This window comes from Anolis sagrei, chromosome 2 (genome assembly GCF_037176765.1).
Source record: "Anolis sagrei isolate rAnoSag1 chromosome 2, rAnoSag1.mat, whole genome shotgun sequence".
NCBI classification, from domain to species: domain Eukaryota; kingdom Metazoa; phylum Chordata; class Lepidosauria; order Squamata; family Dactyloidae; genus Anolis; species Anolis sagrei.
The window spans coordinates 34,882,187-34,907,794 of NC_090022.1; the positions used below are offsets into that span (position 1 = coordinate 34,882,187).

The following is a 25,608-nucleotide window of genomic DNA, read 5'->3' on the forward strand; positions in this document are numbered from 1 at the left end:
TGCCTCCATATATTAGAGCAATGTTAGAGTTGCAACCTTTTGTAAAAGCGCTCAAGACTTGGCTGTTTGGTTGTGCATTTAAGTAATCAGATCTAATTTGCCAAATGGTCACTATTGAATGTTTTTATGTTGAATGTTTTTTATATTGTGAAATGCTATTTTAAATTGTAAGTTGCTCAGAGCACCTTGGTGGAGAGCGACTAATTAAGAAACAAAGTGAAGTGAAGTGATGATATTCTGGGATATAGAGCTGTGTGGAAGGGCCCATTGTGGGTTATTCTGCCTTGATATTCTGGGTTATATGGCTGTGTGAAAGGGCCCAGAGTCAGCCTTTGTTATTGCTTGAACGGGAAACTGCTAATGTATTCATTAGCAGTCTCCCATTCAAGCAATAACCAGGTGCTGTGGGCTATGTTTCAGAGTAAGGAACTGGCAAGACCACCTCTGAGAATTCTGTGCCAAAGAAAACTCTCAGAAATTCGTGGGGCTGGCATAAGTCAACAGGCAATTGAAGACATATACAACATATCCCCATGCAAATTTTAGAATTCTTTGTTCAATGAAAGTATTTTAGGAGCCCCCAGTGGCACAATGTGTTAAACCCTTGTGCTAGCTGAACTGCTGACTAAAAGGTCGGCAGATTGAATCCAGAGAGCAAGGTGAACTCCTATTTGTCACTTCTAGCTTCTCATGAAGGGACATGAGAGAGGCCTCCCACAGAATGGTAAAACATCTGGGTGTCTCCTGGGCAGACAGTCAATTATCTCACACCAGAAGCGACTTGCAGTTTTTCAAGTCGCTCCTGATATGAAAGAAAAAATAAAAGTCTTAAATTTCCATTCATCTTTGTCCTTTTTGGTGAAGTATTTTCTCTTTTCGGATGTTATGTAAATGCCCCTCTTGGAGAAAGCTACTCCCATAAGCATGATGAAGTTTATAAGTAAAAGGTTTCTTAAAACAGAGTTTGGTAGAAGTTAGGAAGCATATTGTTACTACAACTGATGAAAGTAAAATAACATGTCAGTGTGAATTAACTTATGCCACTTGTAAGTAGCACTGCATATTTTAAAATCTAAACTTTAGAAAATTCTATGTTCAGGATCAAATTATTCTGTTTATAATACAAATAACATACACAAGACTGAATAAGCTGAATAGAAATTTTGGAGGTTGATCCACAAATTAATTCTTAGAGGATTGGGCAGTTAGATAGGAATGGTTGGATTAAAACGTTTTGACAATTTCTTTATAATGATACCTAGCCCAAATTTTTATGTGAAAGGAATAACGGAAAATATGACATTTAATTTTACAGCATTTACTACATTTTAAGATAATATATTCAGAATGTTGGCAAGTGATGTTTTAGAAAACTCCGGGAAGTAGTGATCCAACAGAGATTTTTTTCCAAATTCTAAATATATTCTAGGAATAATTCTGTTTAAAATGAAACATTTTCAAAACATGTTAATTTTGTAGTACTGTAAATGGAAATAAGATTGATCACAGTAAAGAAAAAATAATAAGCATATACTGTGAAAATATTTTGGCTAACCAAAGGCAAAGAAAGGAGATGTTTTCAGAATCAATATTTCCATTCATATTATAATAGAGACAGCTATCATACTCTGTTACCATTGGTTGCAATGTATGATGTCTCCACAATATCCCTCAAGCTGTATGATACTGTCTTTGCAGTTTCGTTAATTGGTTTTCAACATTACTGACAGTATGCCCTCTATGATCATCTGGAGAAGCCCTTCTCTCTGTCTCAACAACCTTTCAAGCTCATTTGCTGAGTGGCTACTCCCAAGCTTTGGAACTCCTTCCCTAGTGAGGTCAAGATGGCCCCATTCCTGCTCACCTTTTGTCAGCATGTAACATCATTTCCCTAGCATCAGATGTTTTCAAATGGATGAGGCTTTTAAATGCTGTGTAATTTGGATTTTACAGTTTGTTTTACATTTTAATACATTTCAATATTTTAAAGTTTAATGGTTTTAACAGTACAAATTGTTTAATTGTACTGTTAAAACTGTTGATTAAATTTTCTATTTAAATTTTAATCTCTCTGTATTGTTTTTAATTACATAGCCCAACCAAAAACATTTTTCCTGGTGTCTTGGTTTTTAGGCCTGTTCCTGGAATTTTTTGGGGCACTGATTCAGAAAATTGCATTGGATAGACTACATCAGATCTATTTTCTTAGATATGGATATCATGATTTTTTATGGGTGAGGGGCTGAAGACTGGAATATAGCATATGTTCTGTATCTCAAAAAACTAGAGCTGGTAGGGGAAAACTGATGCCATTTTAGAATCAGCAGGTCAAATACACCCCGAAACTGATCTAATATTTGAGGCATTAAAATGTCTGTTGGCCAGTGTTGGCATTATTTTATATTTATTGTTAGCCACTTTGAGTCCCTATAACAGGGGAAAGATTGAATTAAATATACTTTTAGTAATATAATTTACAAATGTAAACAAATACATAGCAGTCTATATATTATTACTACAATTCCATTTTCAAAAATCAGAATCTTTACAATTCAGTGAATCCCCCTTTCTTCCTAAAATGTTCTATCTTTCTCACAAGAGTGTCGAAAGAGTTCTAGTGGCACAGCAATTATACAATGCCCTGCCTCCTAAAAGCAGAAGAGAGTGAAGTGAAGATCATAACTAAGGGTGGAAAGCCTTCATTGATCAAGTTACTACTACAGTTAAGCATATCATATAAAGAAGAAATACGTTGGGTTTTGCTGGATGTGCTGTAGATGTTTTCCCTTATCTTTCAGTTCCTCACATCCATGCCTATTCCACTGAAGGATATACAGAGGACTTTTGAGGCAGAGGAGGGAAGAAGTCCGATTCTACTAGAATGTGCTAAATCTTGATCAAGTCCTCAGCTGAAAGTTTTAGCAGCAAAAGATAATACATACTGAAAACAGGATCCATTGCCTAATGATGTACCCACAGATGGTTCACAAACAGTTTTCTAAAGTAACATATCCTTTGTTGTTGATATATTAGGTACTCCTTCAAGTCAGAACATTAAGCCAAAACAGAGACTTGAAAACTCAAGAAAAAGTACTCCTTGTCCAGACAAGGAGCCAGAAGTTGGAAAAGTTACTGTTTGGGATCAAAATCCCAGTACCTCCCAGTCAGCATGGTGAGTAGCTATGTAAAAAGAGTAACTCTTTCAAGCTCAATCCACTTAGTGCAGCATACTGTTTCCAGTAGCTTAGCCAGAAGCTCAAGATTTGTCCTGGATTAGACCCCTGAGTCTTTTCATACTCCAAGTGAGATTAATACTTCTAGATTAATACCCTTTATTCACGCCCATACATCAATCACAAATTTTACCCCTCAACAAACATATTAGAGGAAGTTGTATGCTTATTAGACAAAAAAAGGAAGCCACAGTGAAGTGATATCATAACCAATATAATGAAAGGGGGTGGGAGATAAGTAACAAAAAAGGTATATAAGGGAAATGTCAGAAATACTTTTCTAGCTTCCATTACCTAATGTATATACTCGTCTATCAACCTAGAAATTTTAATTTAAAAAATCGACCCCAAAATCCTGGTCAACTTACCTACAAGTCAAAGAAGGTACTGTACCATAACTATTTTTTTTTAAAAAGCCACCCACTTCCTGGAGTACAATGGCAAAAAGTGAGAGCTTAATAAATTTGGGGGGGGGGGGGGGGGGGCGAAAAAGTGCTGACCCCTATATGCTCTCAGAATTCCTTTGAGGGAAAGCACCATACAAAAAGAACAGAAGTGGCACTGCAACAGAGAGCCGATGCTTCTTGTATTAAGCTTTCAGCTTTTGCCATTCTACTTGGAGAAAGAGGTAGTTCCTTTTTTTGGTATGAGTTAATACTATACCTTAACTCTTATGAAAAAAGAAATTGTCATCATCTCTGGGAGACAAAGGGCCCTTTTGAATGACTGGGCAGGAAAATGGTGGCAGAGTCAGGGGTGACTGGCTCCACTGAGATGGTGCCAGCACTTTCCCCTCTCCAGAGAGTGATCTTCAAATTAGCCATGGGTCATATTAAAATCTTTAATTACATGAGTTCAACCTATACACAATATGTGTTGTTTTTCAAATGCACGATTGAAGGCAAAATAGATATACTCCCCCCCCCTTTTTTTTTTGGTTGTGTCAGGAGCGACTTGAGGAACGGCAAGTTGCTTCTGGCGTGAGAGAATTGGCCTTCTGCAAGGACATTGCCCAGGGGATGCCTGGATGTTTTGATGTTTTACCATTTTTGTGGGAGGCTGAATGAGGAGCTGGAACTGATAGAGGGAGCTCATCCCTGTCGGTCTTCAGTCTTGCCAGCACAGACGTTTAACCCACTCCACCGCCGGGGGCTACCAAAAATGTATACAATTTTACTGTATACATGTCTGTGGGTGAAGAAGTCACTGTGTCCTACAGCATCTTCCCCAAGACAATTTCTTCTAAAAAGTGAACTTGGGGGGGGGGGGGGGGGCACTGCTGAGCTAATCCTAATGACTAATTAGCTAATTTCTAATTAACTGTTTATCTGATAATGAATAGCTGAAGGGGGTCACAGACAATGACAGTAGAGGCATGCTGTTGGGGGAGGGAAGAGAGGCAAACATCTAGCAGTGGACAAAAGACTTTGCAAGTACTACAGCCAGATTACACAATAATTTGGACTAACACTGCTATCCATAATATTTCATATAAAATATTTTTGTTCAGACTTCTATCCTGTAAATTTTCTCTCTATCAAGTTTTGTGCACATTTCTTACTGCAAACAAATATTATATCCCAAAGCAACTCACATTAATTAAACAGAAATTAGGGGCTGGCCCCTTCCATCAAAGTTACAAATGGAAAAGACAAAGCTCACAAGGAAAAAAGAAGCAGAAGGAAAAGCAGGAAAGAAGATCAAGCCTTCAAGGCCACAGTAATGTGGTGATCTGTGCAAGGGCGTTTAATTTAGATCAAACTATGTTAGTTCGGAATTTGATTTCTATGGTTGTAGCTCCTATTCCTTTAGCACCCAATAGATCAAAACATAACATTGATACTCTCTTTGTTTTCTCCCATTGGAAATTAATGGATACTACTATTTGTAGGATTTAAATTTATTAATATTTGAATTACTAGGGTTAGTATGAAGTTATGGAAAGCATCTACAAGTCTCTTGTGAAAACAAGCTTTAAAAGCAGAAGAGCATGTGATAAAAGATTGTGTATGCATTATACATGCCATGTTGCTGAAAATGAAGTTAATTATATCAAGGAAAAAGATAAAACATGAGATGTTGCCAAATGCTTCCAGTTTCTTCTTTCCCCTTTCCTCATTCTCAGTTATATATCTTATATACCCATGTATAAGTCAAAGGTATTGGGACCAAAATTATGGATTTTTACGTGATCCATGGATAAGTCAAGACTTAGTCTGGAGAGAGGCAAAAGCACCAATGCCGCTTTGGGGGGTTAGGCACTTCTGGCTGTTGCTGCCATCACTTCCCTACCACTTTACTCAGAGAAGGAAATGATTCCTTCTTTTTGATAAAAGGTAAGGTATGGAAGTCCCTTTGACCAATAGAGAAGTCAACAGGCATTTCTTTTTTGGTGTTTAGACTTGTACATTAGTATATAGACTTATGCATTAGTATATAGGATACCTTGTGTACTGATTCTTTATTGGGCAAATCTAGCTCCCTATGAACTTCCCCAAGTTACGAACAAAATAGTTGCATTTGTTTGTAAGTCAGAACAGGTAAACAGGTACATTTTTAGTATAACAACAGCCACACACACACACACACACACACACACACACACATGGTTGGAGACACACATATGGTTGGAGACTCCTTCTTTGGAGACTTTTAAACAGATGCTGCATGGCCATCTGTCAGGGGCACTTTGAATGCAATTTTCCTGGTTCTTGGCAGGTGATTAGACTGGATGGCCCATGAGATCTCTTCTAACTTTATGATTCTCTCTTCCCCCTCTCCCCCCCTCTCTATATACACATATGTATGTATGTATGTATGTATGTATGTATGTATGTATGCATGCATGCATGCATGCATGCATGCATGCAGGCACACATGCTTTAGATAGCATAGGGAAGGGTGAACACCCCTGTGTTGTTTGCTTTGCTATCTGTGCTTCTGTTCAGAAGACCTCACCTTCACTTTCTGTAAGAATTAGATTTTGAAAAAAAATAGCTTGTTGTGGAAACCAATAATGGTGATAAGGCTTCAGTTGTTTTTTTTCACTTCTTGTTGTCTCACCTCCATTCTTAATTAGTCATTTGTAAGTTGGATGTTTGTAACCCGGGGAATGCCTGCAGTTCTAAATTATTTTCATTCTTCAGAATGCCATAAATTCTGGGAACAGTGTTTTAACAGAATGTAACTGAAGTATTAATTCAACTTGTAGAAAATGGGTTGATTAGAACCCATTTGTTTGTATTTTTAGAACACAGCGAAACCCTGCTGAATTAGTAGAGATTATCTATTAAAACAGAAATACAAGCTGCTTACTGTTATCTATTTGGCCTCTGCACTGTTGGAACAATACATAATAATAGGACAAGCATGGCTTGGCAGCATCTGGGTCAACTAGCAAATGGAGTGTTTTCTTAAATTTAGAGAAAAAAGAATGAATGCTGGCTTTAACCCTTACATCTCTAATAGATAGTTTTAAAGTGACTAGAACAATATAATGTAATAACTGAAGGGGCATAGAATACGTTGCCAACCACAATACCTCTTCAGAAAAGATTTGAACAACCAGAAACATGTTTTTAAATCTCCACTTGAAAATTGATTGTAAAGAAAGAAAGACAGGGATGAATCAATAAACACAGAACAGTAGGGGGATCCTTAGTACTGAAAATACTTGACTATCACTTCTTCCAATTATGCTGTAACTCCACTTATTCTAGTAGGCAATCAAAGCTCCTTCACTACTGGTAAAAATAATTAATGTCAACTATGTGTAATTTGCCAGTCACTGTAGCTTCTCAGTGTCCTCTTTCTCCATCCCGCCCACTCCAAGGCACATATAACTTCATTCACTGAATGCATCATATTATCAAACAAAATTACACATTTATTCATTTCCCAATTCCAGGACAATGCTCTTGAAACTAATAACAAAAGCAATGCTATTCACTAGAGATATTACTATACTAGAACTAACTCGGCTGATACTTACGTCGGCTTTCATACATGCTCCTGGACTGGGCCCAGATTTTGAATGGATCTGGCTTCTTCTGTCCAGTGTTGTCCGGTTGGTCCACAGGTGGTGCTTCAGTGGCAGGGTAGTCAGGAAGCACCTGAGTGCTGTGGACAGGTGATGCTGTGTGTGTGCTATGGTGGCTGGAGACACTGTGCTGAGAGCTGTTTTGGCTGTCTTTCCTTTCCAAGGGTTGCTGAAAGCAAGAAAGTAAGAAAAAAGGTGGGAAAGGTGGAGATGGGAGGAGAAAACCCCAGGAAGGTTAATGGTCTGTCAACAAGCGAGTCTCCTCTATGTTTTCCTTGAGGTTCAGCATTTCCATATGTTCCTAAATAAAGACATAAAGACACCTTTTGGCTTCAACTTTTTCCCAGTTTGTGCTGAGTACAAGTAAATTTCGTAGTGACGGAGAAAGGAAAAGCTGTTCCTCAAAGGGAAAAGTGGGTAACCCTCCATTTATAGAAAAAAAACACAAATCAAGGCTTCTTTGTAGATTAGTAACTCAATGTGTTTGCATCCTCTACTGAGAACAAAATCTGAAACTCAGAAGTGGGAAATACATTTGGGCAATACTTAACAATACAAGATACATCGATATGTCATTCTCATACATGTCTCAGAGTTATTTCTCTAACATCAAAAACAAAGCTGACTGGTAAACCTCTAAAAGAAAACCAGCCAGCTGAAACTGAAGTCAAAGGGCACATTCATCTTGAATATCCCATTTGTACTCATTTTTTCCCCAGGAAAATCTCTTTGGCCAGAACCTAAATCTTTAGGATATATAATCCCAAAAGCTGTGTCCTTGGTGACAGCCCAATAGACATACCCAAGGGATAAAATATGACCAGCTGAATAATAGTAAACAGAATAGGTGTCAGGCTTTGGGTCCCCATGACAGATTAAATATCTTCCAAAAGAAATTGAAATAATTGATTTTTAAATCAGGGACAAATATTTAAAACTGCTCTTAGGCTGAATCATACCAGCTGTCTCTGCAAGCCAAATTTCAATAACAAGCAAAGCAAAGACTGGAATTTCCATATGTCATGTTTTCTTCCACTCTTGTCAATTTACAATACACCATTAAGTACTGGATGAAAACTACATTATCAGAATTAAGTTGGATGACTGTAGTTAACACTTTAATAATGTATACATATCGTAGCATGGTTTAAAGGAAGCATTGGTGGGAAAGGGCAGGGAAAGTGCTTGGCCCCATTTAAATGAAATTAGGAGAGGAAGTTTTCATTCTACAATATGGAATACAACAATTAAGACAGACAATATGTATACTAATAATATTAAGCCTCTGGTGCACAATAGCAGTATGTCTAAATTCATAAGGTGTACTTAGAAGCAACAGCACAATAACCAGAGGATAAGCCAGAATCTGAATATAATGTTACATCTTCATTGCAAATAGTTGAATTTTTGCAAATTGTTTAGAAACACTACCTAAATTAAGAAAACCATCCAGACTCCTTCTACAGTGCTATATAATACAGATTAGCAAAGAAGATAATTCACATTATCTGCTTTAAACTGGATTATATGAGTCTACACTGCTAGTTCTGTCTGATTCAGTCCAAATCAGATAATATGCATTATATACAGTAGTGTTGAATGGGTCATAGTTTAAGTAATATTTATTCAAAACAGTGGTTTTTGTATGTTAATGCACACTTATAAATCATAATGCTGATTTATTATTATTTACTACATTTGTATAGTAGTGAATTTACTACATTTATATAGTAGTTAATGTGGTAAATAATAGTAGTAAATGTAGTAAATAAATGTAGTAAATAATAAATAATAATAACACATTTCAGCTGTTCCTCTGAGGACTACAACTAGTGTTACTGGATTACAGATGAAGATAAGATTAATCTATAAAAGCATGTGCCAAATTTAAAGGTGATCCAATCAAAAAAACTGGTTTAAAATGATCCCAGAACTTTAAAACTCTAACGAAATGCATGATAAATAGAGGGTTAGGAAAATAATAACTCCTCCAACTTCCAAAGAAAAGAAAAGAAACCATCATTCGATTTATGCACATACACACACACACACAGTAACTCTTATGAGGCACTGAAAACCCGGAAACCAGCTGCCATTAGCACTTTACAGCTTCTGTAAAAAGCAGCAGAAAGGTTTACATCTTTGAGGGCAAGCTCAGCTGGAAGTGTCCTCATTAGTATCTATATTGGAGATTGACGTTCTGCATTGTCTCTCTTTCCCTGTTGAAGAAGGGCAAAAAGGGGAAGCAAGGGTTGGAGGAAGCACATGGATAGATCATTCAGCCCAGTCTATTCCAATTGTTTAGGCAAAAGGGCAGGTTGGGTCAACTATGTGTGTGTTATGCTTCTTTGCTGAACACATTGTAACATCACTATGTTCAACATTCCATCAAATAAAGTGGATTGAATTTCTGCCTTCTAGGCTCCTGTATGAGTTTCCTAGGGTTCCTAGGCTCATACACCTATATATCTACCCACACATCTATGTGTGGGGGTGTTACTTAAGTATTTAAGATGTATCCTTCTACCCTGATTTCAGTGTAAAAATTGCTCTTCTTCCTCTTCTCCAGTACAGCATCCAGATGTCAATGCTGCGAAGACATGAAAAAAAGTAGCTCCATATGCTGATTCAAGAATTCTGGGGTCACTGATCCAAAAGTATCTTGTGGCAGGATGCATCTTGCCTACCTTAGATAACCCCCCCCCCCAAAAAAAAGAGAGTAAAAAAGAGGATTCTTTTCGGTTCTAGAGTAATCAAGGGCTTGTAGGATGTAGCACACAGGGAGGACAGTCCCAAATATTTGGAGAAATGTGACACAGAAATAAATTACCAGACATTGGTCTGAAAAATTGGATCTACAGAACTGATTCAAAGATTTCTCCATAATTAGTGGTGATGAGGAAGGGAAACTAGGGGATCAGTGCCAGTCCTTGGAGAATGTGCAGGTGATCTTGGAATATTCAGCACGGGGAAAAGCCCCTGCCAATTCCCAAAGGAAACATGTAGGAGTTGGTAGTGGACTCCTTGCTGAGTGGAGCAGAAGTAGTGGTTTACAGGCTTGGCAGGATATCTCAGGTTTACGGGCCTGACAGGATGTTTAAACATTTTAAAGGATGCTATGTTGAAGATGGAACAAGCTTGTTTTCTATGCTCCAGAGACTAGGCTACAGAGGTATGGATTCAAGCTACAGGAAAAGATATTCTACCTAAAATTTAGGGTGATCTTCCTGATAGAGTAAAATCTTGGGAGGTTTTAAAAAGAGGTTGGATGCCATTTGTCAAGAGGGGTTTGATTTTGTATTGCTGCATGACAGAAGGTTGGTCAGGTTGACGCTTGAAGTCTCTTTCAGCTCTATGTTTTTAGTATCAGAAATCATTAGTATTGTAATGATAATTTGTAATTTTCCTTCCATATTACTAGGAGTGTAGCTAAAATGTTCTTATCCTAGTTAATTTCTACTGTATTTTGGCTGAGAACTTTATAGCCACCATCTGTATCTTCCTCTCTCTATAGGTCAGTGGTTCTCAACCTGTGGCTCTAGAGCAGTGGTTCTCAACCTGGGGTCCCCAGATGTTTTTGGCCTACAACTCCCAGAAATCCCAGCAAGTTTACCAGCTGTTAGGAGTTCTGGGAGTTGAAGGCCAAAAACATCTGGGGACCCCAGGTTGAGAACCACTGCTCTAGATGATTAAATATGATTTTCTGTGGGTGAGCAGATGGCAACTACTGGATGGCATATGTTCTATATCAGAAACTATAGTGGATATGGTCTATCCAATGCAATTTTCTGAATCAGCACCCCAAATCTAAAGTTGACCAAAAATTGATTCGCAACCCTTTTGGTACTAATGTTGGAGAATGGTCCCTGGTCAAGTGGTCCCTGATTTTAAAAAAAGATTGGGAACCACTGCTATAGGTACGCCCACTCTCTGTTTACACAAAGCAGGAAAATGTAACATAACAACAACTTAGTTAGAACCCAACAGTAGTAGTAGTCCACTGTTATTTGAGTGGGATATCTGTTCCAAACTTTACTCCTAAATTTCAAAGCATTACCCATGGTCCTGAACCTTATTCTCCAAATGAGGTTGAGCACTTTGGAGAATTCCACTAAAATTGAGAGCAAAATCCAGAGTGGAGTCACTGAAGGGAACCATCTTATGTTACTTGATTCTAAAAAGAAAATGATAATGCACCTGTTTCAATAATGTAAGGGACTTCGTTCAAACATTGCCTCCAATAAATACTGTTCAACAGGCTATTCTTCAAGGTATTTTTTTAAAAAATCTCAAAAATGGCTATGAGAAAAAAATGTGACATTTCCTTATGCAATCACAAATTCCTGCATAGTTGTAAATGGGGGGTGGGGGGTGGGGGGGCACCCTGAGATCCAGCTCCAAAGACCAGTGGTGGTGAAATGTCTCTCCCCTTTCCTATGCATGCATCAGAGTTTGGAAAAAGTAACTTTTGAGAGACAACAACCACAGCTGCCATGGTCATTAGGAGATTCTGGGAGCCATGGACTAAAAGATCAATTTTCCAAGTTCTTGGGAGTGTGTGTATGTGTGTGCATATGAACATGTGTGTGTATTTGGATAGACAGCTCACTAGCTAAGTAAGTAGATTGATGGATATGAACACTTACAAGCACACCCACACATTCACACATACATTTATATCCTAGAAAGTCAAAGCAATGTATACATGGTAGTTAGCTTCATTTGTTCCACTTGAATATCTAATCCTACAAAGGTAAGATTGATCATTTTCCTCCTTTGCTCAAAGAAGCAAAAGAAAGAAGTGCCTTAAAATGTTCAAGATTTGAAAGCAGGAGGCCCTTTTGATCCATCTCACTTGCTGTTTAATATTTAGATGCCAGCTATCATGGATAGGACCATGATCCTTAATCATCAGGCTAGGGTATCACAAACTGGTTGAAGGGCTGCAATCAGTCATGTCCTCATGGCAGTACCTCACTATGACTCTTTTATAGTGTAGGCATTTCTTAGATAGACTCAAACAAGTGCTGTTTTAGCACTTTATTAAGAAAGATATTAGCATAGATTCAAAATGGGTCCCATTTAACCTTCCAGGATTAGAAGCACTTCTCGTACGAGCTTCTGTTCCTTATTAAATCAGGTATGATACAAAATCAGGAAAAGAATAGATGAAAGCCTAATCTTAAGATATGAAGATTCTTTTTATAGATGAAATTTAGTAAAAATCTATTTATATGGTCTACGTAGAAACTTCATTAAATTGGAATTTGCATTACTATAGAGCAATGAAGGATTATCCAAGAACTGAGTGTTTTCTACACACAAAAATCTGTTTCTCATAAATGTGCAAATAGAGATTTTGTCATTAGAATAACAGATAAGTTAAAAAGTTTAGAAATGATAAACATATCACTGACTTGACATAGACAGCTGTCATAGTTTTATAACTACTTTTGCCACAAGATCATAAGATGTTGAGGGTAAAAAGGCTGGCTTACCGAATCATAGATATATGAAGAGCCAAAGGCATGGCCAAGAATTTTTAAGATGCTATGTGTAATCGAACAGTGATTCCAGGCTGGGTAAGCCATCATCTACTATGGAGGAACATGGAATCCAGAAGAAAAATCTGGAGTCTTTGAACAGGATGCATGCAGCAAATCTACTTTACTTATCCTGATGTAACCAAAAGGCAGTTTACAATTTTCATATTTGCTGGGGGTGTGAAACAGGCTATCACTTCACACCCACTGTGTGGATAACCAGAAAAATGTTGTTAATGCTCCAGTTTCAATCTGTGCACTCTTACTACTAACCGTTGCTCAGAGAAGTTAGTAAGATATTCCTATATCACCTGTCTGAGACCTACAGAAAAACTTCATGAAAAATTAGAAAAATGTACAAATATTTTAATATGTTACTATGTCAAAGGAATTTGCATGATGTTCACTAAGTAATCTGAACAAACTGCTATATAGGAAAGATCAGCAAACTTGAGAACCATACAAGAACAAGAATATAGTGGTGAACAAATTTATTCAAGGGGTTGGTCATAGATGGTCATCTTAATGAAGTCCAAGCACAACATGGTAAATGCTGTGAGAGCAGAGAAGGTTTAGTAGGAAGTAAGAATGAGTCCGTCCCACCCCAATTTTGACTCTACTACAGCTTTTGAATAGTACCTGCCAGACTCAGATTATCAGATGGCCAAGTATAGCCTATCCATAACTTTTGGATATTGTCTTTTAATTATATACCCCCCCCCCCCAAAAAAAATAATAATCAGCATTCAGACTTTTATCCACAGGGATCTCAGACATGCAGCAGTGATCTATTCAATCTCTCCCAATTCATTTGTTTGGAAAGATGGAGACACTTGGATCTATGCTGGATTGGACTACTAATATTATTATTCTAGATCACAGCAGCAAGGAATATAACTAGTAAAACAGAAGGGAGTTCTAGCATAGGTTTTTTGCCTCACAGGCCTACCCCACATATAAAATATAGGTATAGGCCTAACCAGCTTATGTCAAGATAATGTGTACAGAATATTCACAAACATTTATAGAAACAGCTTGTATGCTGCATAAAGATGAGAAATTATCTTCCTCACATTTTGATCTCTCAATTGGCACTAGCCTCTTTCCTTTCAAAAAATGCAGCAAAACATCCCCAACCGTGAAACTTAATTTGAAATCACAGATGCATAGACTGATTCAAAGATCTTCATGTGACAAAGCCTCCCAAAGCAGGTACTTCTGTGAAATGTATTGAAAATATTGTTTTCTTGGCAATGCTATTCAAGCTGCCTGCCTTGAGACTGCAATGTTGCAAATGCTTTTTTAATGGGTTTATACCATATTTTTTCACCTGACTCAAAGGGGCTTTCAAAAATTTAAAATGAAGCCCAGCTAAAATTCTTATTGTATATCCAAAAAGTTAAAAAACCCCAAACAAGTCTATTTTTAAAGCTCATAGTTAAAACAGTTAAAACACATGTAAAACATAAAGGCACAGCAGGCTGCATTCAAACACCCTTCTGCTACATGATTTAAGCACCAAAGCCCAGCCTGAATAAAAAGGCTTGCCACCAGAAAAAGAATGGAGGAGGTGCCAACCTAATTTTCTCCAGCAGGGAATTCCATAGCCTAAGAGTAACTACTGAGAAGGTACACTCCTTTGTCCTCACTAAACAGATTGGAGATGGTAATGGAATGGAAAATAAGTCATCTTATACATGGGCCACTCCTATAGGGAGGCATGGTCTTTCTATAGTCTGGATCACCATTACCATCACCACAATCTTTTTTTCTACTTTACCTGTCTCCAAAATTGGAACTTAAGCCAGCTACCAATTAGTTAGTATCACATTATTTATCTTTGGGACTACTTAGTAGTATAGTATAGTATAGTATAGTATAGTATAGTATAGTACATATAGTGTAATAGTATAGTAAAGAGGCTGGATGGCCATCTGTTGGGGGTTCTTTGAATGCGATTTTTTCTGATTCTTGGCAGGGGGTTGGACTGGATGGCCCATGAAGTCTCTTCCAAATCTATGATCCTATAGCTAGATATGCAATAATCATCAACAATGAAATCATGGCAAAAATATACATTCACAAGCATCATCACAAACATTGAGTAATACCAAATATGACCTGGGAGCAGGTCTAACTCAGATATCAGAAGGTCAAGGAATTTCATGGCACTTCTATCAGCATGTTCCATGTAACTTTCCTTCTGAAAGACTTCTTCCAAGTCTCCCTCTATTCCTCAGTATTTCTGGCTTTTGTGTTCTCAATCAAGATGTATGCCTCTCTGGCAGAGGATTATGATCTATTGGAAGGGAGCCGGGGGGGGGGGGGGTCTTCTGTCTTACCAGTGATGCAAATACATTGTGTTGGATCATGGGAGAAGGCCTTCTCAGTCATGGCACCCTAAGTATGGAATGTCCTTCCCTTGAATGCCCAATTGCTATGGATACCAATCTCATTCAGGAGCAAAGGTAAAAGTTGGCTGTTCATTGAGGACTTGGGCCTTTCTAGTTTACCCCAAATACTGCTGCATGTCATTTTAAAATCATTAAAGTCTCCTAAATCTGTTTTTTAAAAACTCATGATGATATTCAATGTGTTTGAAACTATTTAATCATCTTATTATTTTAAAACTTTCAACTTGTTTTAATGCTATTTGTAAGCCACCCTGAGATCTTTTAATATTTTAATCCTTCTCCTCTAAGCCATAATATTACTAATTACCATTATTGTAATTACTACTAAAATTAATAATTACCATTAATGATAATCTTATACAAAACTATTAGTAGTACCTCTGCTGGAAGGAAAGGTGAGATAAAGCACAAATAAATAATGTTATAAACAAATAATACATCCTCGGATTTGTGTTGATTTGCCTTGATAACTTTATAGAACCAGTTGCAATAGGTAGTCCTGTTTGTCACCTGGAAACCCTTGAGATGAAGAGTTTTCATGACACCTCTGAGGCTCCCTGAGGGATCCATCACTAGCAGGACAAAAGTGTCAATGCCATCAGATGCTTCAGTTTGAGAAACAATCTGAGTAGCATCTAGGTGTGCAGGGATACATGGTCAAAGTGATCCCATAAGTCAGTTAACATATAAAATCTACATCCTCATTTCACATGTAAATGCTACCTCCTGTCTTATGACCGGTAATTCATTGGCTGGCATGGACAGTGTTCTCAAGCTGATAGTATTCTCCTGAAAACTATCCAAGCTGTTGGCGTCGGTAAATTTGTGGTATTTTCTAATTCCCACAACTGAAAAATATATGCAGCCCCCACCCCATTTCATGCCATGAGGGCTGCCTTAATATTGCTCCTGAAACAGCAACTAATCTATTATTGATTAAGTAATAATTGGTGTTTTATGGGATTCCTGGAGAAAAAAAATAACGAAAGGGGGAAAGGGAGGGTAAAAAAAAGAACACAATCATAAAACCATCCAAGTAGCCTCTAGGGACATCCAGGGCTGATGCTTTGGCATTTCCACTGTCTGCGTCATCCTCACACTAAGCTGTCAAGATGCAAGCTTCACTCGGTACCAACAGCCACTGGAACTATTTCATGACATTTCTGAGACATGGATTTAAGGAATTCCTATTTGGATTGCTACTGGGCATCACATGTCTGCAGGACTCAAATAAATCTACTTGCACTACAAAGTAATGTGGATGCACAGGGAATTTTATTCCCTGTTACCCTTAACAAGCAAACATTTGATGGTTGAAGTTATCATATGGCAAGTACTTTTATTTGTAATGATTGCTGTATATATATATCGCCCTGCCCTGTTTCTTTTCCAATAATAATATAGTATTTTTAAGCATAGTACAATGGCTGAGGTTGTGTCTGTGTGTTTTTCTTTTTTAAAAACTGCATTCTAACATTAGTTGAAAACATGTCCCATCTAAGCTTTTAAAATTGAGATATATAATTTTTGCAGATTTCCCTTCTATCTGCAGAGGTTGATCACTCATGGGTTGAACACATTCTGAAGGTAATGGAGAAAGGAGGCAAATGATTAAGCTTTCAGCAAGGCAATATTCAAGGATTCCCTTTTTTTTTCTTTGTAAAAATAACAGACCCCTAAGTCAAAACTAAATTCTATCAGGCCATTCCCCAAAGGAATAATGTTGTGGCAGGAGGCAAAGAGAGAAGAGAAAAGAAGGAAGGCACTCCAGAATGACACCTGTTTGTACACAGTCCCTTTGTTCACTAGGAGAGGATTATCTCTTAAAGGATTTGGGTTTCACACACAAGATTGTAAAGCTTCTCAAGAATCACCATCTATAGGAGAAGGGTTCACTGCCACTCCAGATCAGTAAACAAATTTACAAGAACTTCACCATGGGAAGAAGAGAAAAACGCTTTTCTTGTTTTGTTTTCAAATCAACCTTCTCAATCCAGATGCCACTTAATTAACAAGGATGATGAGACAAGAGGAGATTGAAAATCAATTTCTGCCCCTTTGCTCAGTTGGAAACCATTATCCCTCCCTCATGCCTCCCTTGTTTGTGTTTTACACACTGACTTCCATTGTAACCAAAGGCAAAATCCCTCCCTGACGGTGACACAGAAGTAAACCCATAAGGTCTGACATTTGTTGGATTGGAGGCTGAGCGCAAACGGCACTCTCCTCCCTCCACAACGTTAATACGAGCTGACAATAGTGGAAGGCCTGAGCTCACGTGACTTTAATCAGCCCGGCCCTAAGCCAGAAGAACCACATTAATTATTTCAGGGTTTCCCCCCCACAATAGTGCAGGGAAATTGAGAGCAGGGGGAGATTTTCTGCTCTTCACAAAAAGAAAGGTGGGGCCTCATATAGGTGGAGCTCCAGACTGGACTGTCAGTGAAGTTTTGCAGCATCTTGCATTACTGCAATAATCTCCTCCATATGTTCTGGAAATTGGCTGGATGTAGGCAACCGCTCTTCTTCCCTCTCCCCCACCGTCCCAGCTTCCTCCCATTGTAACAATTGGTAAAACTTTCAATATGTGAACTACAAACTCCCTCTAATGTCTGTTAATTTATGATGCATCCTTGAATGGAAAAAATCCTGTTTTAATTATAGTTTTTGGGCAATAATCTATGAGCTGTTAGCTACTTCAATCAGGTAAGTGCTCTGCAAAAGAACAGGATTAGCAACGAGAGCAAAATATCAATTCCGTCAGCCCTCCACCCCATCCTACCTCCCTGCTTTTGCCTCTAAAACAGCAATAGGAAAAGAAAATCCACACCTGCAGCATGATGCCACTAAACCACAGCAGAAACAACAAAGGATGCTCTTCACAGCCAAAGAAATTGTCTTGCACTCACATTGGAAACTATAATAATACCTTTGCACAATAGAAGGGTATTTTCTCTCTTTCTCACACACACATATACATCCTGACTTTCTACTGTTAGGAAACAAGCCTCCAGATTGTTTCTCCTCCTTGAATTATTCATCATATAGCGCATTATAAAATTGGAGTACTCCGCTGATAAGATATCCTATGGAGGTGGAGCCTCCACACACAAAACCATTTGGCAAAAAAACAATGGCATTTTTAAAGGCAAGGCAAGTAGAAATGTTTAAGTCTGAAACTGAATTCCATCTGTCTCCTCCCTCCCACCCACTATCCACTTTCTGTCCTGCATTCTTCTGGATGCTCCCATTCAGTAGAATTCTTGCACGGCAATTAGTGCAGAGACACAATTGTATCCGGCAACTTTCGCACAGAATGACCGGGGTGGGGTTAGGAAAGGAAAGGAAAGGCAAAGCAGCAGAGCTGGGTAGACCAGGTTCCCCACAGTATTTTTATTTATATGAGAAGAAACGCCCACTACCCATGCCTCAGACAATAATAATCAAACAGGTACAGCAGCTGAAAAAGTACTTACCGACTTGGGACTCTTCTTTGGGACCGGCAGCCCTGAAAAAAATGGCAACAAGGGAGAAAATATATTATTACCAGAGAAATCTTTACCTTCCTAAAGGGGAGGGAAAATCCTAGGTGTATCATCCGTATGTAGCCATCTGCAGAGTTATGTCAGATTTTGCTCTAGCATCGGAGTTGCCAGTCTGTTCATATCGAATCAAAGCACAGCATTGGTGTGTGTGGTGGGGGTGAGATGGAGAGAGGAGGGGATGGAGAGAAAGAGAGTGCGTCGCGGGGGGAGGAGATCTATCTGCATTAGCTATGCTGAGTTGTGCTGCAGCAGCCTGGAGGCTGGAGAAAGAAATTCACAGACCTCAGCGGCCTGGGAAATTGAACACTTGGACAGAATCTCAAATGCTCCCCTGGATTAAGAGAGATTTAGCTTACAATTAAGCCAAGGATATTACCTTTTGACGCGACCAGTGTGTCAAATTTATCAGACCAATCGGAACAGTAGTGGAGAAAAGCGATGGATAGATAGATAAGATAGATAGATACACACAGAGAGAGGCAGAGCTCTGTTTCTAGATGCTCTTTGAAAAGCAAGCTTTCAAAGCTTTGTATTTTCCTCCTTCCATCTATACAACAGCCCCAAGAAAACAAAGCAGAAATGAGAGAACAAAGGAGGTTTATCTCTAAGTAGGGTCAGTGATAAATATGGATGCTACTGGCAAAGCCCTAAGAGTGCTGCCAACTTCAGTCCGCATCATTATAGGCAGAGATCACCAGCCCCTTGTGCTCACACAGAGTGAAGGGATTCACAGGGAATGCAATGCTGAGTATTTGTGGATACGGAGAGGTGACTGAATGGCAAGGGAGCAAAGGGAGGAAGGGACCTCCCCCCCCCCCGCCCTCCAGCATTAATGGTGATGAAAATGTAAATGAGAAAGCACTTGAAAGCTCAGAGGAAAAGCCTAGAGGAGACTCTGCATTTCGGAGACAGACCCGTAATATTGCCGCATATCATCATTTCACTGACAGAGGGAAGTTTGGAGGAAAGGAGCCTCCTTGCTATCACTTTTTACAGCACAATGTCCCTTTGGAAACAGTTCATGGATATGACAAGGGGTGTGTGTGCAATAAATAAATAGCTTCAGAAATCAGAGGAAAAGGAATTGTTGAGTAAATTGATATACTGGCATATTTTGTGTTGAACTGTAGAGCTATTCTGTATGAAATTTTTGCTTATTATTACTTCTAAGCACTTAGTGTGCTTCATTTTAATAATTACTTGTAAATGTATTAAGGCAAAAATATGTTTTTGACTCAATATGATTGTTGTTGTTTGATGCTGATCTATAACTGATTCTGATATTTGGAGACCTTATCACAGGTTTTTCTGTGACTGTATTGAGAATGAAATACATCTCATGGATGTGTGGGGGAAGTGGGATAACACATATGAAGAAGGGCTTCTGGCGATGTGTAATCCACAACTGAACCACATTGTCATTCCTGTCTGATGGATTATGAGGGCACATGTGGCGAACTCAGATGTTCCTGTACTACAGTGCTTCTTAAATGGTGACCCTTGATACATCAGCATAGTGCTCCTCAGAGCCAATGAATGTTGAATGTTGAATTATAATGCTTTCTGCATGCTGATGCAACCATACTAAAAACAGTGCTGCTAGGATTACCACGCTCCAAGTCACTGTGTTAGACAGTCAGCGAGATGATTTGTCAACTCATGGACGGCCCTAAACAGTAGGGGGTCCTGATGAAATATCTCACTGGCAAGGCGTGTGATAAAGCCTGGCATCTTTAGCAGCACCATAGAAATACTGCATTTCCAACCTTTCAGCTGAAGCTCCAAAATACAACAAAACCTGACACATTGTTTTGCTATAAAAACATCATAATGCACAATGCTTTTGGGGTTCTATCACATTGGTTATACATGCTCCTGCTTGTTGTAATATGAAGAAATGGCACACATCCCTTGGGGCGGTGAAGGATCACAGCACAGTGAAACATGAAAACAGCTCAGATTAAATATCTGAATAAAATGAAAGGTGCATTTTGCTGACAAGTTACTGAATGCACAATAGACAAAAGTTGCTTCTAGTAATATCACAAAACCCACAAAATAGAGGATAGTGGCTTATTATTTATAAACAACTGTGCTGCTATATGGTGCTCCATAACTCAGACTTTACTCCTTCTGGAAGTGGACACAGGCAAAGTCACTCAAAATGTATTACAGTAGAAGAACCTAATACTCCAACTGAACCTATTGTTTTTCCTCTAACAAACCTGAATTAGCAAACCACTCTTCAAATTGTGGTTTGTTGAAATAAGAACAAGTGAGGGTTTAGCTGTAAGCCTTGCCTGGTTAAAATTCTCATTACTTTAATTGTTTTGTGTTCCAATCTATAAAAAAGGCAGAGAAGAAATAGAGCTATTCCTCTGGCTCATAAGAAGAAAACCAAATAGAAATGACCAGTGGTATGCTTGTTTGGGGAAAATAAACCAGTATTTTCAGCAACTCTGTCTTAATGTTTTTGTCCATATGAAAAACACTACACATGCCAGCTTTAGCTGCTGAAACTTATGAATAATAATGCTAATAATAATCATTTACATAGTTAGCTAAAATGCTTCACACACCTGTACACCCAAAACACCTTTATGCTGAAATATTTAAAGTATGCTTTACCTACCAAATATGAAAGTATTTCACAGTCCCCACATACTTCAAATAGAAAGACAAAAATAAAGAGCATAGAGCAATAAACTGTTCACATAATGTTAGGCAAAGATAGTCTCTGCAACAGAAATGGTGATGGTAGTAATGGGAAAAGGAAGCAACCATCCTGAATCAGTCTTTTTGGAAAGTCTAGGGTAAAAGCCATGGCACTCTGAAATGTATAGATTGGACAGCTCCATTCCAGTTGATGCTAGTAACGTATTTCCCTTCTGAGACATTGCTACTAACAGCAGAATCATGCTGAACCAACAAAGAGAGATGGACGTCTTAGTTGTGCCTCCAGTCCTCACTCCTCCTCCTTTGTATTTCCCATGGTACAAATCCTTTATTAGGATTAGTGTGATACACAGAAACTACCACCATCTGCCCAAATCCATACAACAGAAGCACAAAATAGTTCTCACAATCGTGGTCCCCAGCAAATTGCTAAGTGGATAACTCCTGAATTGTACCCAGTTTATTTTACTGGCTTACATGGTTATAAGAATTCACCTTTCTGTTTCAGAGTAATCTCATTTTGTAGCCTGCTTTAAGGCTGTGGTACAGTGTAAAACAGCTTCTATTAAAAATTATGACAGCACACTCAATGTAACATTGGCTATCCATGTAGCAAAATAGAAATAATTTTTGCCTTTCTGGTTCTTTTAGCAAGTATACCAGAAAGAAATATATTCTGATGGTTGTCCTTGCACCCTATCAATATTCCCCACCTATGTGACTTTATCTAGCAAGTTGGTTTCAATATAAGTACACATTCACATTACATGGCTGAAATCCTTTTGGTCAGTTGCTTGGTCTATAGTAGTGTTTCTCAAACTCTACTCCTCTAGGTGTTTAGACTTCAGCTCCTAGAAATCCCAGCCATCTTACCAGCTGTTAGGAATTGTGGGAACTGATGTTCAAAACATCTGAAGGAGCAGAGTCTTAGAAACACTGGTCTAGAGAAACCCATTCAATCAGCTCCTGAATGCTGAATCAACATGTAGGTAAATCCAGTGTGATTCAGTGGCCCTATGCTAGTTAGAATTACCACCAGGATTTAGTGCCATATACAGCTATCATCTATGACAGTCAGTATAATCCCTTTTTGGTAGAGTTGTAAATTAAGTCTTAGTCCCAACATAACTATGATCCTTGGTAAATCATTTTACTGGTCCCTAGTTTTCAGTCTTTGCAGAATTAAAATGTTACTGAATCCATTTTAAATTGTGAAGTATACTGCACATTAGAAAGCTAATTATAAATGCTATCCACACGAAATATTTTGTACACATGGTGTCAGCTGGCACACAGTTTCATGCATGCTCTGTCTTTGTCTCTCTCAGACACAAACAGTCTTAATGAGATATTCTCAAGAAAATTAATAAAAATGAAAGCTAGAAAAGAGTTTTGCATTTTTAAAATGAACCAGGGATTATCTTATGGCACCAAAGTTATTAAATGTTAAAATGTAATAAACATGAACTACTGAATAACCTTCCCTCTCAACGTCTGTCATTAATTCCAGCTGCTACACTCCAAAAAACAAGATTGAAAAAAAATCTAAGGAAAAAGAAAAATACACATCCCTACTGCTGGCAGCACCTTCAAAGGCCAATGAATCTTGTGAAGGTTGTGCTTTGGGCCAGAATATGCTGCAGAACAAGCAAGAGCTGACTTTTAACCAAAACTATTTCACATTATTCTTATATTAAAACAAAAATCATACATATAGTACAGGTTGCCTGTATAAATCACAAGAAATATCCTGGATAATGTATTCTTGCTCACAATTGTCTATTAAATGGGAGGCCTTGTTTAAAATCCAAGCATATTTACAAATGCAATTTCATCTATCAAGAACCAAGCCAAGAAATAAACGTGCCGCAATCTGCATTATGTATTCTCATCCAAAAGACAAGAGCAGTACAAAAAAATTTACTATCAGCAAATATGAAAACACAATTGTGGATATTTCTGAACTTAGATACTGGCAACATTTATGCAAATCTTTATACAATTACCTGTAATGTATGACTGGGACCTACTGGTGTGTGTGTGTGTGTGTGTGTGTGGAGTCAGCTGTAATGACACAGAGCAAAACCAGAGCAGAGAACTTCATTGCTTGCTAATCAGAACTTTTAAAAAAATCTCAATAAAGCTTGTTGTTTTGGAAAGAGTGCCATGTTACAGAAATAAACATTGTTATATTAACACTAGCTGTACCCACCACGCGTTGCTGTGGCCAATTTTCTCTCCCTTCCCCCCCTCCTTTCTTTCTCTCCTTCCTTCCCTCCCTCTTTCCTTCCTTTCTTGTCTTTTTTTCTTCCTTTCTCTGCTTTCTTCCTTCTCTACCTCTTTCTTTCCTTTCTTCCACACAGCCCTCTATCCCAGAATATCAAGGTAGAAAATCCCACAGTATCTGTTTTGAGCTGGGTTTTCTGAGTCCACACTCAGATAATGTGGGGTGTTCTGTCTTGATATTCTAGGATAGAGGACTGTGTGGAAGGGCTCTCTGCAAACCTAGTTTAAAGTACATATTGTGGGTTATTGTGCCTAGATATTCTGGTTATCGGGCTGTGTGGAAGGGCCCTGGTTTATCTGAGTCTACACTGCCATATATTCCACGTGAAAGCTGGTAATGTTGGGTTTTAACCAGGTGTGTGGAAGGGGCCTTAGATAGAAATGCAATCACAGAGCAAACCTAGAAAACAGATCTTATTTGTAGGTTGAAGACTGCCTGTAATTCTACTGCCTGTAATTTCCCTTCCTAAAAGGCCACAAGGGCTATAAAGTTGCCCCCACCAACACGCACCACTCTCCTGAGGCATTCTGTTGATGCTCAGGGGTGGCCTTGACCTGCCAGGCTCATCCTCCTCCTCCTGCTGATGCTAAAGGATTTCCTTTCTTCCTCAGTCATTTTATCTCTCTCTCTGTGGGGGTTAAGTGGCCTGTTCGCTCTCTTGCCTCTGTGCCAAGCAGGGATCCCTTTGGCGGTGACACCAAGCCCAGAAGAGAAAGGGATGGGATGGGAAGGGAGGGAAGAGACCTCCAAGGGCCATCTAGTGCAGCCCCTTCTACCATATAGGAGAAGCACAACCAAAGCACTCCTGACAGATGGCCATTCAGACTTTGGTTAATAATAGAATAGTAGGGTAGAAAGAGACCTCCAAAGGACATCCAGTCCAGCCTCCTCTGTCATAAGGGATAAACAGAATCAAACTACTGCTGACAGATGGCCAGCCCCAGCTTCATAATAATCTGTATCAGGCACATGCATATACACCTTTTTGGGGAAAGGGAGTGGGAGTGGTCAATTTTGTGCGGCTGCTCGGGGCTCACGTCTCCCCAAACCGACTCCCTCCTGCACTGTTGGAGCTGGCAGCAATTTAAACACTGCTCTGCCCTCACTGTCAGTAGCACAGCAGCCCCCTGTGGGGCTCCCTCCTTCTCTCCCTCTGAGCAGTGGGGCTTCTCCCCGCCTCCCTCCTTTCCTTGCTGGCTGCTGCGTCTTTCGGGGATGAGGAAAAGCCAAATGGGGGTGGGGAAAGCAAGTGGCCAGACCGAGGAGGACTGTTTAGCCGAGGTGAGAGAGAGACGATGGAGGAGCTCTTCTGTGCCTGTGCCACCTCCCCACCCCTGTGTGCATGTTCTGTGTTGTCCTCTCTTTTTTAAAAAAATGTTAGTTCTTTTTGGTGGTTTCTTTTAAGTTTTATGATTGTTAGTCATATCTTGGGGTATGAGGCATTTTGAGGCCAAATTTGGTGATATTTTTTAAGGTACCGACGACGACAACAGCATTTTTATATATAGAGATATTACTGCCAGGCCCTGTGAGATAAGACAGGACTAAAACCAGTGATACCACCACTGAAGCTGGAATAGGCTTTACAAAAAAAATTGGACAAACATAAATGGCCAGTAGCCAACTAGTCATTTGTAGTGATGAAAGAATCAAAGAAGAGGTAATTTCCTTCCCCAAGTAGAGCATTCAACATTATCCATCTCTCTTCCTCTCTAGCCCTCTGTAACACCCATTTGCTGTGAAATTACACGAAGAAGAAGCAAGCAAGAGCCACATGAGGTGATGGATTACACGTATCTCTTAATAAGCACCCAATTTGATTCTGGAGAAAAAGTTAAAAGTATCAGGAAAGAGTTATCCATAGGCTCAGA

General features: G+C 38.9%; 1 protein-coding gene across 15 annotated transcripts in view; it reads right to left on the reverse strand.

Annotated features, from left to right (window-relative positions):
* Positions 1 to 25,608, reverse strand: part of MAGI1 (membrane associated guanylate kinase, WW and PDZ domain containing 1) — a 595,596-nt gene that overhangs the window by 51,926 nt on the left and 518,062 nt on the right. For all 15 annotated transcript variants that reach the window (XM_067463460.1, XM_060766417.2, XM_060766416.2 and 12 more), the window contains 2 exons: positions 18,706 to 18,737; positions 7,225 to 7,441 (listed from right to left, as the gene is read on the reverse strand). In XM_067463460.1, the coding sequence (XP_067319561.1) occupies positions 7,225 to 7,441; positions 18,706 to 18,737 (249 nt within the window). The remainder of the gene's footprint in view (positions 1 to 7,224; positions 7,442 to 18,705; positions 18,738 to 25,608) is intronic.